Below are 14,418 nucleotides of genomic sequence, written 5' to 3'. Positions count from 1 at the left end.
TATTTTCCCTAAGCAATAATACAAAAAACTCCTTTCCAATCACCCTAACCTAATTCACACATGGAAAATACACTATAAAAATTTTAAATAGTAAAATACATTCCATAGCTCTTTTAGAGTTTTTAATTCTTCAGGGTGCTTTATAACCACAAGACATTAGCTGTTTGCAGTAGATTGTAAGCTATTAACTGTAGTACTGTTCTTATCAGTGTCCAATAGACTAAACCGAGATTTTGTATTAATATTTTCTATGTAAGTCTAAATAATAAGAAAAGCGCTTCTAAAGGATTTTATTTCTAAAAGTTATTTTTAGGTGATTGTCACTTTTTTTGTGGGGCAGGTTTAATCCTTGCACTCATCTGACTGATTCAGAATAAGCGGAATAAAACTTTAAGTCCATTTTCTGTGAAATTAAAAAAAGTTAGAAAGTAAGTCATGCTATTTGTTTCATTATTGGCCCAAATTCTAGAAATGGGCCACAGTCATTAACTAGACATGGAATGAGTGTAATTTTACAAAACTGAAGTGCGTTTACAGTTGATGTGTTTGGAATCTAATTACCTATGGGTTTGGCTGAATTTATTTAATAGAATGATACAGTAATATATATAAAATATAATTTAAGTCCAAAAAGTCGACATTGAAGTTGAAATAAGCGATTATATTAAGAATAATATCCTTGCTGAAATAAAATACCTCTATTAGTAAATGAAATTGTTTAGCACACTTATAAATGTTTTTGCTGATTTTTTAATTCTGTTGCAGATGAGACTATCTTCCCTAGGTAGAATGCCTATTAAATCCCTTGAGGAAATCAAACAGATGTTCCAGAGGTTGTCAGTCCGAAGGCTGAGTTCATCACCAGTTCCAAGTGCAAAGGAGTCATCATCTGAGAGCCCTAGTACTTTTGTGAGCAAACTATCTATTTTCAGAGTGAAGCTGGCTTCTCCTGCTATAGAAGGGGTGGCCCAAATGGCTAATGAACCTCAGGCTACTGATAGCCTACAATGCACCAAAGTACCTCCACTTGGACCACTAGATAGAGTGGACGTAGCTGCAGGCAGTGAGCACTGTGATGCTGGATCATCTCTTGAACGATCTATATCTAAGCTGTGTTATGAGGCTGAGAGCCCTGATGAAGCTGCACTAGTTCATGCTGCCAAGGCTTACAAATGCACTTTACAGTCTAGGACTCCTGATCAAGTTACTGTGGACCTGGCTGCTTTGGGATCTTTGACATTTCAGCTTTTGCACATATTGCCTTTTGACTCAGTACGAAAAAGAATGTCAGTAGTAGTTAGACATCCGCTCTCCAACAAAGTGGTGGTGTACACGAAAGGTGCAGACTCGGTCATTATGGATTTGTTGTGGACTGGACCTGCAGGTACATACAGAACTTTGTCAGCTCTTGGTTTCACCTTTGTATCTCTCAAGAATAATTAATTGATTAACATTTTTTTGGAGTACACGTAAAAGAAGGTAAATAACTACACAGACCTACCTCAGTCAACAGTTCTCTGGTTCCTGTGCTCCCACAGAAATATTTAGTTGTTCATTCCTGAGGTACCACTGTGACAGGTGTTCTACAGACACCCAAGAAAGTGAGGAAAATTGGGGTTCAAGACCTCAATTCAGCAAAATACATAGACGCTGCTGAACTTTAAGCACATATGCATAACCATTGAAGAGAATGGGACTATTCCTGTGCTTAAAGCAAATCACCTGCTCAAGTATAGTGCTGAATTCAGACCCCCCCATTATGATAGTAACACATCTTATTAATGAAAGTATGAAATACACTATATTGGGGTTAGACAGTGTCCAGTCTTTATTTATGTCAACCGTTCTGAGTTCTAAGAACTTCTAATATTAGATGTTGTCACCCGATGTATGATCTCTGGCCTGTGTCTGTAGAGTTCTGTGGCACCTTTTACTTGTGCCTGTTTGTTTATGTGGCAAACACTTTTGAACTCTGCAACAGGAAACACTGACTTACGTAGTACAATTCCTTGTTTGCTGTTGCACTGTAATGATTGATTTACATGGAATGGAAAACACCAGCTGCTTTTTATTTAAGGTCATTGAGGGCAAGAAACCAGGTCTTCTTAACTATATGGATCAGTGGTAAATATCTCAGTTTATTATTCTTGTTATCATTATTTTTATTTTTAATCAAGGAAAAATGTTTGATATTTTTTAGATTTGGGAAAACTTAGGGTGGGCATTTTCGAAAAGTGCTCAGTGTTGCCCTGACTCTTCTCCCATTGAAATCAAAGGGAGTTTTACCATTGATTTAAGTGGGAGAACAGTTAGCCCAATACAGAGTACTTTTGCAAATCCCACCCTTTGATTTTTGGTCTAATATGACCCAAAGAGTGTCCTTTTAATCCTCTCCCAGCTAACCCATGGACCGAGCAAGACATTCTGGTATGGTCACCAAACGTGTGACCTGAATATGATTTGCAAATATAAAGATCTGTTTAAAAGTTAAAATAATATTTGTTTTACTTTTATTTTTAAACCTTCTCTTTTGAAAGTCTGTCAGTAAGTAAACGCCAACAATGCATATTTTACTCTCCCCCCCCCCCCTTTTTTTTTTTAAATTTCAGATGATGACAAATCAGAAATGGAACAAAAGAAAATTAAGGAAAGAACTCAGAAACACTTAAATGATTATGCCAGAAGAGGACTGCGCACATTGTGTATAGCTAAAAAGGTAACTTGTGAAGAGATTTATGGTAGTTCATGAAATGACATACTTTCTCTGGAATGTGGAGTGCTATAGCTGTGAGACATACAACACTACTTCTAAACAAATGATTGCATATCGGCACTAGACTTTTATTTTTAATTTAGTGTGATTTGAAGAGAGATTAGTAAATTGACCTGTGCTACTGCATAACTTCGCTTTTAACAGTCATAGCTGGTGGCAGTGGAGGATGTCAAATGGCTTAATGTCTACAACTTTATCCATAAAATTGTGATTAACCAATAGTTTTCTGAGTAAGACGTGGGAGGTGAGTAGGGTTAGGGAAATGCTCACAAAATATGAGAGGCTTGCTCAGTGTGGGGGTTTGTTACAAACCCCAGTGAACTTGGGCCAGTTTTGTGGCTTCACTTTCAGACCATGTACAGTTGACAGTGCTGTGTGGTTTGAATGCAAAATATCATTTTGACATTTCAGCTGAGTTTCATTTTGGATTTTGAGCTGCCCAGAAATTCAAAGTATAGCTCAGCAGTAATGAAAGGGGAAGAAATGTCCCAAACTTCTCTGCAAAGCAAAACCTCAGAGGTTGTGTAGCTCAAGTATTGAGTAGAGCTGAGGCTTTTATCTCTGTGTTTTTTCCCCCTCTTCCTCCACAGGTGATGAGTGATGCAGAATATGCTGAATGGCTAAATAGTCATTTTTTAGCAGAAACCAGTATTGACAATAAGGAAGAGCTGCTGCTTGAATCTGCCATGAAGCTTGAGAACAAGTTAACACTTCTTGGTAGGTAGAAAACACTATCACTTGCTGGAAATCCTTTATTTCACTTAAAATCTGCTTGAATAAATGGATTCATTTTGCAAGGCACTATACAAAACTGAATTTGTTTTTAAAGTGGCTTTCTGTAGACTTAGGATTTATGGCTTGTTATTAAATTTCCATAAAGTATTAGTACCTAAACTAGATTATGACTTAATTGGAATTACACAGGCTTAGAATATTGGTATGGGGGTATAGTTTGTTCAGGAAGAACAAAAAGGGAAAAAGGGGAGAAGATGTTTCATTGTACATTAAGAATGTATATACTTGTTCTGAGCTCCAGAAGAGTTGAAAGCCTCTAGGTGAAGATAAAAGGGGGAAAGAAACCGGAGTGATGTCACAGTAAGGGTCTACTATAGACCACCAAATCAGGAGGAGTGGTGAAATGAGCTATTTCTGGAACAAGCAACAGAAATAACCAAAACACAAGACCTGGTATTAATGGGGAACTTCAGCTACCCAGACATCTGCAGGAAAAATAATAAAATAATAAGGCAAAATACAAAATGTCCAATAAGTTCTTGGAATGTGTTGGGGACAATTTTTTGTTTCAGAAGGTGGAAGAAGTAACCGGGGGGCAGACATTTTAGACTTGATTCTAACTAACAGGGAGGAATTGGATTTGAATTTGAAAGTTGAGAGTAATTTGGGTGAAAGGAATCATGAAATGATAGATTTCATGGTTCTAAGGAAAGTGTGAGAGCAACAGAATAGGGACAAAAAGAAAAGGAGTACTTGTGGCACCTTAGAAACTAACCAATTTATTTGAGCATAAGCTTTCGTGAGCTACAGCTCACTTAAGCTTATGCTCAAATAAATTGGTTAGTCTCTAAGGTGCCACAAGCACTCCTTTTCTTTTTGCGAATACAGACTAACACAGCTGCTACTCTGAAACCTGTCAGAACAGGGACAGTATAATTAACAAATCAGGCTTTAACAAACTAAGAACTAGTAGGAAGGTCCTATAGGTAGAAATTCTAAGGGAAAAAGTGGTTTAGGAGAGCTGGCAGTTTCTAAAAGTTAATATTTAGGGTTCAACAGAAGACTATCCTAATGCAAAGGATAGATAGGAAGACTTGTACGAGGCCAGTGTGGCTCCATCAGGACCTCTTTAATGACCTGAATTAAAAAGAAATCCTGCGGAGAGTGGAAACATGGACAGATTTCTAAGGATTGGTACAAAAGAATAGCATGAGCATGTGGGGACAAAGTCAGAAAGGCTAAGGCACGAAATAAATTATGATTGGAGAGGGACATAAGAGACACTGAGAAAAGAGGGTCTATAAATACATTAGGAACAAGAGCAATCAGAAGCAACGTGTAGGTCAACTTAATGGGGAAGGAGAGATAATAACAGAAGACACCAAGAAGGCTGAGGTGTTTAATGCCAATTTTGCTTTAGTCTTCACTAAAAAGTTAATTGTGTCCACATATTTAACACAGTTAATATTCACAACAAGGGGGAAGGAGTGCAAGCCAGGATAAGGAAAGATTAAGGAATATTTAGATAAGTTAGATGTATTTAAGTCGGCAGCACCTGAAGAAATTCACCAAAGGGTACTTTAGGAAGTAGCTGAAGCAATCCCAGAACCATCAACAATTATCTTCAAGAACTCATGGAGGATGGGTGAGGTCCCAGAGGACTGGAGAAAGGCAAACATGGTACCTTGTCCTTAAAAAGGGGAATGAAAAGGACCCAGGGAATTAGGCCTAATCAGCCTAACTTCGATATCTGGAAAGGTACTGGAACAAATTGTTAAACTATCAATTTGTAAACCCCGAGGGGATAATAGGGTGATAAGGAATAGCCACCATCATGGATTTATCAAAAAACAAATAATGCCAAACAAACCTAATTTCCTCCTTTGACAGGGTTACGGCCTAGTGGATAGAGGGGAAGCAGTAGACGAGCTAAATAGGCTCCAGCGCAGCTCACAGGGAATTTAGCTCACAGACTAAGTATCAATCATTTGGTGGCAACCTGGGAGGTTGTAGGTAGTGGGGGCCTGCCAAAGGTCTGTCCTGGATCCAGTACCATTCAATATTTTCATTAATGACTTGGATGATGGAGTGGAGAGTATGCTTATAAAATTTGTGGATGACACCAAGCTGAGAGGGGTTGCTAGCACTCCGGAGGACAGGATTAGAATTCAGAACTACCTTGATAAATTGGAAGCAGATTCAAATACACAACTACAAAATGGGGACTAATCGGCTAGGCAGTAGTACTGCAGAAAAAAGATCTAGGGGTTATAGTGGGTCACAAATCAAATATGAGCCAACAGTGTGATGCTGTTGTGAAAAGGCTGATATCATTCTGGGGTGTATTAACAGGAGTGTTGTATGTAAGACATGGGAGGTAATTGTCCTGCTGTACTTGGTACTGGGTGAGGCCCCAGCTGGAGTACTATGTCCAGTTCTGGGTCCCACACTTTAGGAAAGATGTGGACAAATTGGAGAGCAACAAAAATGATAAAAGGATTAGAAAACCTGACCTATGAGGAAAGAGTAAAAACTGGGTGTTTTTAGCCTTAAGAAAAGGAGACTGAAGGGGGACATAACCATCTTCAGATCAGTTAAGGGGTGTTGAAAGAGGATGGTAATCAGTTGTTCTTCCTGTCCACTGAAGGTAGGACCGGAAGTAATTAGCTTAGTCTGCAGCAACGGAGGTTTCAGTTAGATATTAGGAAAACATTTCTAATTATAAGGCTAGTTAAACAGAGGAATAGATTTCCAAGGAAGGCTGTGGAATCCCCATGACTGGAGGTTTTTAAGGATAGGTTAGGCAAACACCTGTCAGGGATGTTTTAAGTATATTTGGTGCTGCTTCAGCATGGGGAGCTGGACTAAATGAACTTTCAGGTCCCTTCCAGCCCTAAATTTCTGAGACTCAATGACTAGTTAGAATTTTCCATGTTTATTTGTTTTGTCTTTTTAATTTTTGCTTTAATCCACATGCTTTTTATTGCAGGTGCCACTGGGATTGAGGATCGCCTGCAGGAGGGTGTTCCAGACACTATAGAGGCACTGCGAAAAGCTGGAATCAAAATTTGGATGCTGACGGGAGATAAACAAGAAACTGCTGTCAATATTGCGTATGCTTGCAGGTTATTGGAACCAGATGACAAAATATTCACCCTCAAATCTCTAAGTAAAGTGAGTAGAAAATGAGATTGCCCTCCCTGTTACCCCACAAACAAATTTTTGCCAGAAATGATTGGTCAGACTACTAGAAGTGCTGTTTAAAAAACAAAACAAAACAAAAAAACACCACCTTTTCTAAGATGTCCTTTGTATCCTGAAAAACTGAGGGTCTTTCCCCCCCATTCTGTGCGTAAAGTATATTTTACATTTATTTTTCAGAAATCTATTCCTAAATGCAACCCCTAAATGCTTGTTAAGTATTTAAATTGACTGCAGTGTCTCACTTCTCTTTGTATTAGGAAAAGATATTGATACAATGTACATGTTTATAAATGTTTGCAGAAAGCTAGACATTGAAGTATACTAGGAATATAATCGCTGGTCAAAGAATTATTGACATGGAAATTGTGTTAAATTAAATTTTTTGCTGCTCTGTGTCATATTTTCCCTCAGCCCTGCTTGATTAGCATTAAAACACAAGGAATTATCTCATTAAAGTGGTATTACACACAGAGATACAGAGAATTAATCTACTTACATTTTTTAACAGAGAAAAATCTTTTTTTTTCCTTCTCCTTTTGAAAATAGTTCAGTCATTTTGTAAATAAAACAGTGTTCAAAAATGTAACTGCAGTGGGAGTTCAACACAGTCTTGCTTGATAATTGTGCCATCTGCTGGATGTGTATAACTAACTGCATTTTGATTCTCTGTTTTGTGAACTATCGAAGATAGAATTTTAAAGAAAAAAATGGCTAGCCATTATCCAGATTAAGTGACCTGCAAAAATAGTATTGTAGTTGAGGGTAAACATGGGCACACAGAGTTTACCTACTTCTCCTTTGGGAAATAAGGAGTTTAGTTAAAGTTTTTAGTTTAGATTGGTTTACCCACATCTTTTTACCGCTGTACTGCTGCTTGCTCAATCCATGTGTGTGGGGAGGACTGGGCATGTGACATTTTATTCTTTATGATTTAAAAGAATGTGTGAAAGAGGTGTGAGTGTGTTTTGCTTGTACTATACCTTAGAAACTCAGGTCATGCCTTCTTTGGGAGATTTTCTGGTAACTGGATAATCAGTGCAACAACAGATTGAAAAGGGAAGGGATTTTTAAGTCATTCTATAAAAAATTGTTGGATATTTATTTTTGTTCACAGCCATCTGCCTTCCACAATTGCTTAACAATTTGGATAAATGGTGCCTTTGTTAGTGCTTTTTTGGTTAGGGTGTTAGCTGTAACAATAAACAGGTGCTGAGGTCCTCCAGCAAAACTTGACATTGTTGATATGTCTAGGTAAAGTTAGAACCAGACAAAAACTTTGTTTACAAAAATCTTTTGGGCCTTTTTATAGATTTTAAAGAAGCCAAAAAAAAAAAAAAAAAAAAACCTACAAGGCCAATTTTTTTGGAAGGTTTTGCAGGTCACCTTTTAACCTGGATTTGAAAGTTATCCCTGGTTTTCCTTTCCAAACTAAACAAATTAAGAGAGCAAAAGACTCATAACTAAGCCTGATTTATATTACGGAATCCTTAATGGTCATTACTCACATTATAATCCAGTAAATATTTTCCTGGGTAGTAGTGCAAAATCCATGCCAATGTGCTTTAACAAGGTTGAAATGATCTTTTCTGCAGACAGCAAACTCTGTCCAACTGTAGTTTTAAAAAACAATAGAGCTGGAGAGCCAATTCAGGCCACCTTCCTCATGCGTGAAGTCCCACTGAAGTCATGGGATGACTCATGCAAGGTTTGGCCTTCTGCATAATATGTATTTTACATATTGGAAACAGAGCCAGGGTAGAAGATAGAACGTTACATCAGCCTTTCTCTTTGCCTTACACAAGGACGCCTGTGCATTGTTGATGAACGCTATTTTAGAAGACATCCAAAAAAGTATGTGTGCCAAAAAAAATCACAACTCCAAACTTGCGAGCGTCTTTCCAGCTCCCTCCACCCAAGCTCCAGATTTCAGTGCCTCCCTGGTTATTGATGGAAAGACTTTAGAATATGCCCTGCACGAGAGCCTGCAAAGTATCTTCCTGGAACTCACGGAGAGGTGCCGGGCTGTGGTCTGCTGCAGAGCAATGCCCCTGCAGAAAAGTGAAGTGGTCAAACTGGTGCGAAACAGGTTGAAAGTGATGACGCTAGCTGTAGGTGAGTCTCCGCCCAAGCTGTGCACTCAGTTATCTCTGCTTCCTGGAAAAAGAGGAGCTATTTTTAATATTTTTGTTGCTGTCTCTTATACATTTTACCCATGGAAGAGATGAATTACCTAGGGCCAAATTTACTTCTGACATAAACTGGTGTAACTCCACTGAGTCAATACTGCCAGTGAATTTGGCCCTTAAACTAGTTACTGGCAAGCCCTTCTTCCTAGGCTCGCAATAACAATAATAGTGATGCTTTCCCTGGTACTTTATCAGTTCATTTTTTTTAAGGGGTACGTTGAGGAGTTTTTCTGCCATTCTCTATCACAAATATCCCATGCTGGGGAGAAATAGGAAATGGTCCAGTCTCTTTCACATAGGGCTAAAGTTAACAAAGATCCCGGTCCTGCTGTCCCAGGGTATCGGCGAGTTTCTGAAAAATGTAACAGCAAACATCCATTGGGCACTATTTTCCTGTAAAATCCACCACTTCCCATTACTAGCTGCTTATTTATGGGGTATTCCATCGTTTACAGTATTGATTAGAACAATAATTCTTAGTATTCTGGGCAGTGTTCTGATAGATTTGTCTCTTCTCACCATCTCTGTGTAGAATACATTAGCCAGCAGAGCTACCTCCATGTTGTGTTCCAACTAAGATTATCTTCTTATTCCTCTCCCTCCCTCCTCGCCCGCCCCCGCCCCCCCGCTCTCCCTGGAAGGTGATGGTGCCAATGATGTCAGTATGATCCAAGTGGCTGATACTGGAGTGGGACTCTCAGGCCAAGAAGGCATGCAGGTAGTGAAGACAGAAAACAGCTGCAAATCAAACCAGACTCAGATTGAAATATAATCAAGGTTCAGCTTTGAGGTTTAGAGGCTACACAATACGTTGCCACAGAAGGGACCAGCTTGTGTTCTGAGCTCACTCCCAAGCCTGAGTGCTTTTCCAGGAGCAATCAGAGGCTGAGCACTGCAGGGGTTCGTGCTCTTGGACGAGAGAGCCTGTTGCTCGTTACTGAACTCCCTGTTGTTCACTTCCTGGCCAACACATGGAGCCCACATTGTAGTTGGCATGGATGTACGTGAAGGCAGAGATTGGCCTCCTGCCTCTGACATGTTAATCAGAGTTGTGTTTGTGTAGCCTGTAGCACATAGGGGCTCTGGTCTGAACGGAGCACTAGGTGCTTCTCTAGTCCTTATGAACAGTAAATAGAAGCAATGTAATACAAATGCCCCACTCATTTGTCAGCATTTGATGCACATCACGTCGGGTATTTTAACTGTTCAGGTGTCACAACTCTTTCTTTGTGTGTGTTGCAGGCTGTGATGGCGAGTGACTTTGCAATTTCACAGTTCAAACACCTCCGCAAGCTGCTGCTTGTCCATGGTCACTGGTGTTACACCAGGCTGGCCAACATGATCCTTTATTTTTTCTACAAGAATGTGGTATGTAGCTACAGTGTATCTGGGAAAAGGTTCTTAGTTTGCAAGTGTGAGATGGTGCGGTTTGGTTACCTATTCTTGCTTGGTTTTCCTTTTGGCTTTTGAAGGTAGAGACTGTAGAATAAATGCATAATTGTCAGAAATAAAGGGCAAGCATTAAGGGACTTAACTTTCAAGCTCCATTGGCAGAGGGCTGAGCCTGTCCATCTGCCTTGGATTGAGTTCACTGCTCCAGATTAATTTAAAATCACTTAAGCTTTATCTGTTTTATTTAAAAAGCTATCTGTAGTCGTTACTGGGAGGCAGTGACAAGGGGGAATATTGAAATGAGTTATGCATCTGGACAATGGGTTTTGAAATATTAAGACATTTACCAGTAAAATTATATTTTAAGTGCAGTGTCGGGGCATATTTGTTTGGAAAGCAAGTGTGTATTTCATTTCCTGCAGACCTCCTGTAACAATGCAGAGATAAGATCTGTCCTCTTTTTCCTGAGCTTGCATAATGCTCAGCTGTGGGCTTTGGTTTGTTCTTTTGTCTTTGAACTGTCAGGCCTTTGTAAACCTCCTCTTCTGGTACCAGTTCTTTTGTGGGTTTTCGGGAACATCCATGACCGACTATTGGGTTTTGATTTTCTTCAACCTCCTCTTCACTTCGGTGCCGCCCATCATTTATGGCATTCTGGACAAAGATATCTCTGCAGAGGTCCTCATGCAGCTGCCTGAGCTTTATGTGACTGGTCAGAAGTCTCAGGTACGTTAAAGAATCGTTGGCCTCAGGCAGATTGAGACACTCAGAATTGGTTTCAGTTTTTTTCTTTGCTGCATGCTCCTCATCAGTGAAAACACTTTTCCTGTCTTAAACCATCTAGAGGGACATGCAACTAACAGCTATTTTTCAGAGATCTTTAGGTAGGCCTCTTGCTGTCTTGCGGGGTGAGTAGGAAGGAGGAGAGAGGAGAGCTGTGGCTGAGGCTGTGAGCTAGATGAATATTCCGTTACCAGTATGTTCTGTATTGGCTATTGCCTAGTTTACAATGGTTGAGACAGAGCTGTCCACAAGATCTCTAGAATCTAAGGTACCCGTACTTCAGTGTCATTGAAGGGCTCAGCTATCACAGTGATAAGCACAGTGTAAGAACCTGAACAGAGTAGAATTTATTGCACCTTGTGGGACCATCTTCAGATAAATTCCATCATTCTGGGTTCTTTTCCTCCTGATGCCTGCTGTCCTGGACTTCACTGGTTCCTTCCTTTCGCAGCTCCCTTCTGTATACGCTACACTTTGTGTCTGCCTGTAATGAAGCAGGAAAACTTTAACAACATGTTTAAAATCAGCAGATCACGTTAATCTGAATAAAGATTGTTTTTTAAGTTAAAACGAGGCAGCTCATTCTGCCTTTCCCTCATTTCTGCTTTGCTCAGCATGAGTCGTAGCAAAGTTTTTACTCGTATGAATTTTGAGGGAAGTAAAGTACCATATTCTAGCGACTTTTGGTGATACAATAGCAATAGCAAGCTTAGAGGTGCATTCAACATACTGTTAGCCTAAAACTCACCATTTTCTGACCATCTTAGGCCTCTCAACAGCAGATATCACCAGATTGATGGCTCCTGGTCTACAAGATGCTCGAGCATGCAGTGTGCTGATGACCTAACATCAGCTGTAGATCCTTGCTGTAGCCCAGTGCTCCTTTAGAAGGGGAAAAACAGTGGTGAGGTGAGGGAGCAACAGGGCAGGGAGTTTAGTAAATACAAGTTTGGCATTGTAGGGAGAGGGATATCGACCTCCCAAAACTTGTTCAGTTTCACTTTTCGTATTTTGCATCACTTGGTTTATAGAGCAATAAAGTTTGCAAAACCATATGATCCATCAAAATAAGATGCTTGTGAAGCCTCTCTGTGCAGGCTGTAGCTGGGGGTCTGTGCCCTGCAAGTCAGAGATTTGACTAAATAATACATCTCTGGAAGAACCTCAAGATCCCATATCCTGGCTTCCTCCCTCTGAGATGCTGAATCTCTCCACCTTTTCCCAGTTACCTCCAAACCTTCCTCTTCCCTTCAGCCTAGCATGGGGGTAATGATTACTGCTTTCCACAATAGATTTTTAACAAAACTTTGGTCTAATTTTTGTCCAGCCGCTGCCACCAGTTGTCACGGAGTCCCCGGGCGATGCTCTGGAACTGCTCCCCATGAAGCCAGTCAGGACTCTGGGGAAGTCTCCTTTCTGGGAGCAGACTGTCTGCAGGACACACAGCTCACACAGCTTCCACCTTCCTGGGTCTGACATAGGAGCATTCAGCATCCTCTGCCCCTCCGTGCGCTTCCCGCAACGAGTCCGCTCAGGCAGGGTCCTGGGGAAGCCAGAGAGTCCTGCACCCCAACTCCGCAGTCAGACGTGACTCTCAGCCAGCCAGTAAAACAGAGGTTTATTAGATGACAGGAACATGGTCTAAAACAGAGCTTGTAGGTGCAGAGAACAGGACCCCTCAGCTGGGTCCATTTTGGGGGGCAGTGAGCCAGACAACCACGTCTGCACTTCACGTCCCTAGCCAGCTCCAAACTGAACCTCTCTCCAGCCCCTCCTCCTCTGGGCTTTGTCCCTTTCCCGGGCCAGGAAGTCACCTGATTTCTTTGTTCTCCAACCCTTTAGCTCTCATCTTGCAGGGGGGAAGGGCCATGCCATCAGTTGCCAGGAAACAGGGTGTTAGCCATTCTCTGTGCCCAGACCCCTGCACACACCTGCCCTCCAGGGCTCTGCAATGACCATACACCCTTATCCCACCACCTAGATACTTAAGAACTGCATAGGGGAAACTGAGGCACCCCCACACTATTCAGAGGAAACGTTAAGAACAGTCCCGCTTCGTCACATCTCTTCCCCCCTTTGAGACCAAACTGAGTGGGGTCACTTTAGCCGGTGACCTGGGGAAGTTCGAAGCCACCAACATTCCCATGGATGCCCCAGCATCTCTCCCGTTCCTTGGTGGGAGTTACACCAGGCCTTTCCAGTCTCACGCCCTCCCTTAGGTCGGGGGTGGTCGATAGCACTCGCATTCCGCATGTGGGGAGGTTTATGTGGCCCGTTCCTTTTGCCACCCCAAAACCCCCGGAGGGTCAAACTGGGATCGGGTCTTCTCCCAGCGCGCAATTCGGGCTCTCGAGGTTAAGAGCTCCCATCTTGACCTGGGCCACATACTGTTCACGTACAGAACTAGCATGGAGACATTCCTCTCTCAACAACCTTGTCTCCCCAACAAGCTGGCCAAACACAGCCACTTGATTATAGGACTGTTTAACTTTCTTAACAGCTTTCATTTCATCTGAGACCTTCTCAAAGCTATCCACACTGAATCTTTCAACAGGAAAGTCAGTGGATCCTTCACAACAGAAAATTTCTGGCTGTTAGGAACTGAAACTTTCTCGATTAAATCACTTTCACACCCTTCAGTTGCAGTAAACTGCTTGCAAAGACTACCATGAGGATTCCTTTCCTTAGGGGCTTTTCTATGCAACAGTTCACCCTTCACAGAAATTCTGCCCTTACCCTCTTCACCTAGGGCTTGCTCTAGAGGAACACTTTCCTGAGCAACAACCAACTCTTTCTGGGTCTCACTTACATCCAGAATCACCTCTGGCCCATCAGGCGGATTCCTATACAATCCCCTTTCAGGCAAACTTACAGACTTCCTAGATAAAAGGTGAGAAGCATTCTCCTTCCCTTTGCCACACACAAGCTCAGGAATCTTTTCCTTCTTGCCACAGGTTTCCACACCCTCAGTAGGTAACACAATCAAATCACCTTTCTGCTGTCCTTGTGCCTTGGCTAGGATCTCACTCTGATTAGACAGAGTTGCTACACCCTTTCCCAACAACACACTAGCAACAGGCAAAATACAAGCACCAGAATTGTCTAGTCTCTGGGATTTTGCACAGACACTAACTGGATGCGACCTAGTTACAGGGCCATTCTCCCTAGCAGACACAAACTTAGGACCCTTCCCTTCCTGGGCTTTAGCTGAATCCAGAAGCAACTCTGAGATAACTGCACTATTCTCAACCAGCACAGGCTGAAAGGCCCCTTCTGTCTGCTCCACAGACAAAGAAGAGCCGGAGACACATTCTCCTTTACCAGACACGCAGCTTGGGATCTCAT

The 14,418-nt window shown here is 41.4% G+C and overlaps 1 protein-coding gene across 8 annotated transcripts in view; it reads left to right on the top strand.

The window, feature by feature from the left end:
- ATP10D (ATPase phospholipid transporting 10D (putative)) overlaps positions 1-14,418 on the top strand; it is a 109,080-nt gene that overhangs the window by 89,086 nt on the left and 5,576 nt on the right. For all 8 annotated transcript variants that reach the window (XM_077815695.1, XM_077815692.1, XM_077815693.1 and 5 more), the window contains 8 exons: positions 766-1,384; positions 2,610-2,716; positions 3,364-3,490; positions 6,498-6,682; positions 8,515-8,824; positions 9,540-9,616; positions 10,141-10,266; positions 10,816-11,016. In XM_077815695.1, coding sequence (XP_077671821.1) covers positions 766-1,384; positions 2,610-2,716; positions 3,364-3,490; positions 6,498-6,682; positions 8,515-8,824; positions 9,540-9,616; positions 10,141-10,266; positions 10,816-11,016 — 1,752 coding nt within the window. The remainder of the gene's footprint in view (positions 1-765; positions 1,385-2,609; positions 2,717-3,363; positions 3,491-6,497; positions 6,683-8,514; positions 8,825-9,539; positions 9,617-10,140; positions 10,267-10,815; positions 11,017-14,418) is intronic.

The sequence above is a fragment of the Eretmochelys imbricata genome, chromosome 4, assembly GCF_965152235.1.
Source record: "Eretmochelys imbricata isolate rEreImb1 chromosome 4, rEreImb1.hap1, whole genome shotgun sequence".
NCBI classification, from domain to species: domain Eukaryota; kingdom Metazoa; phylum Chordata; order Testudines; family Cheloniidae; genus Eretmochelys; species Eretmochelys imbricata.
This window is presented reverse-complemented; position numbering and strand designations above follow the sequence as displayed.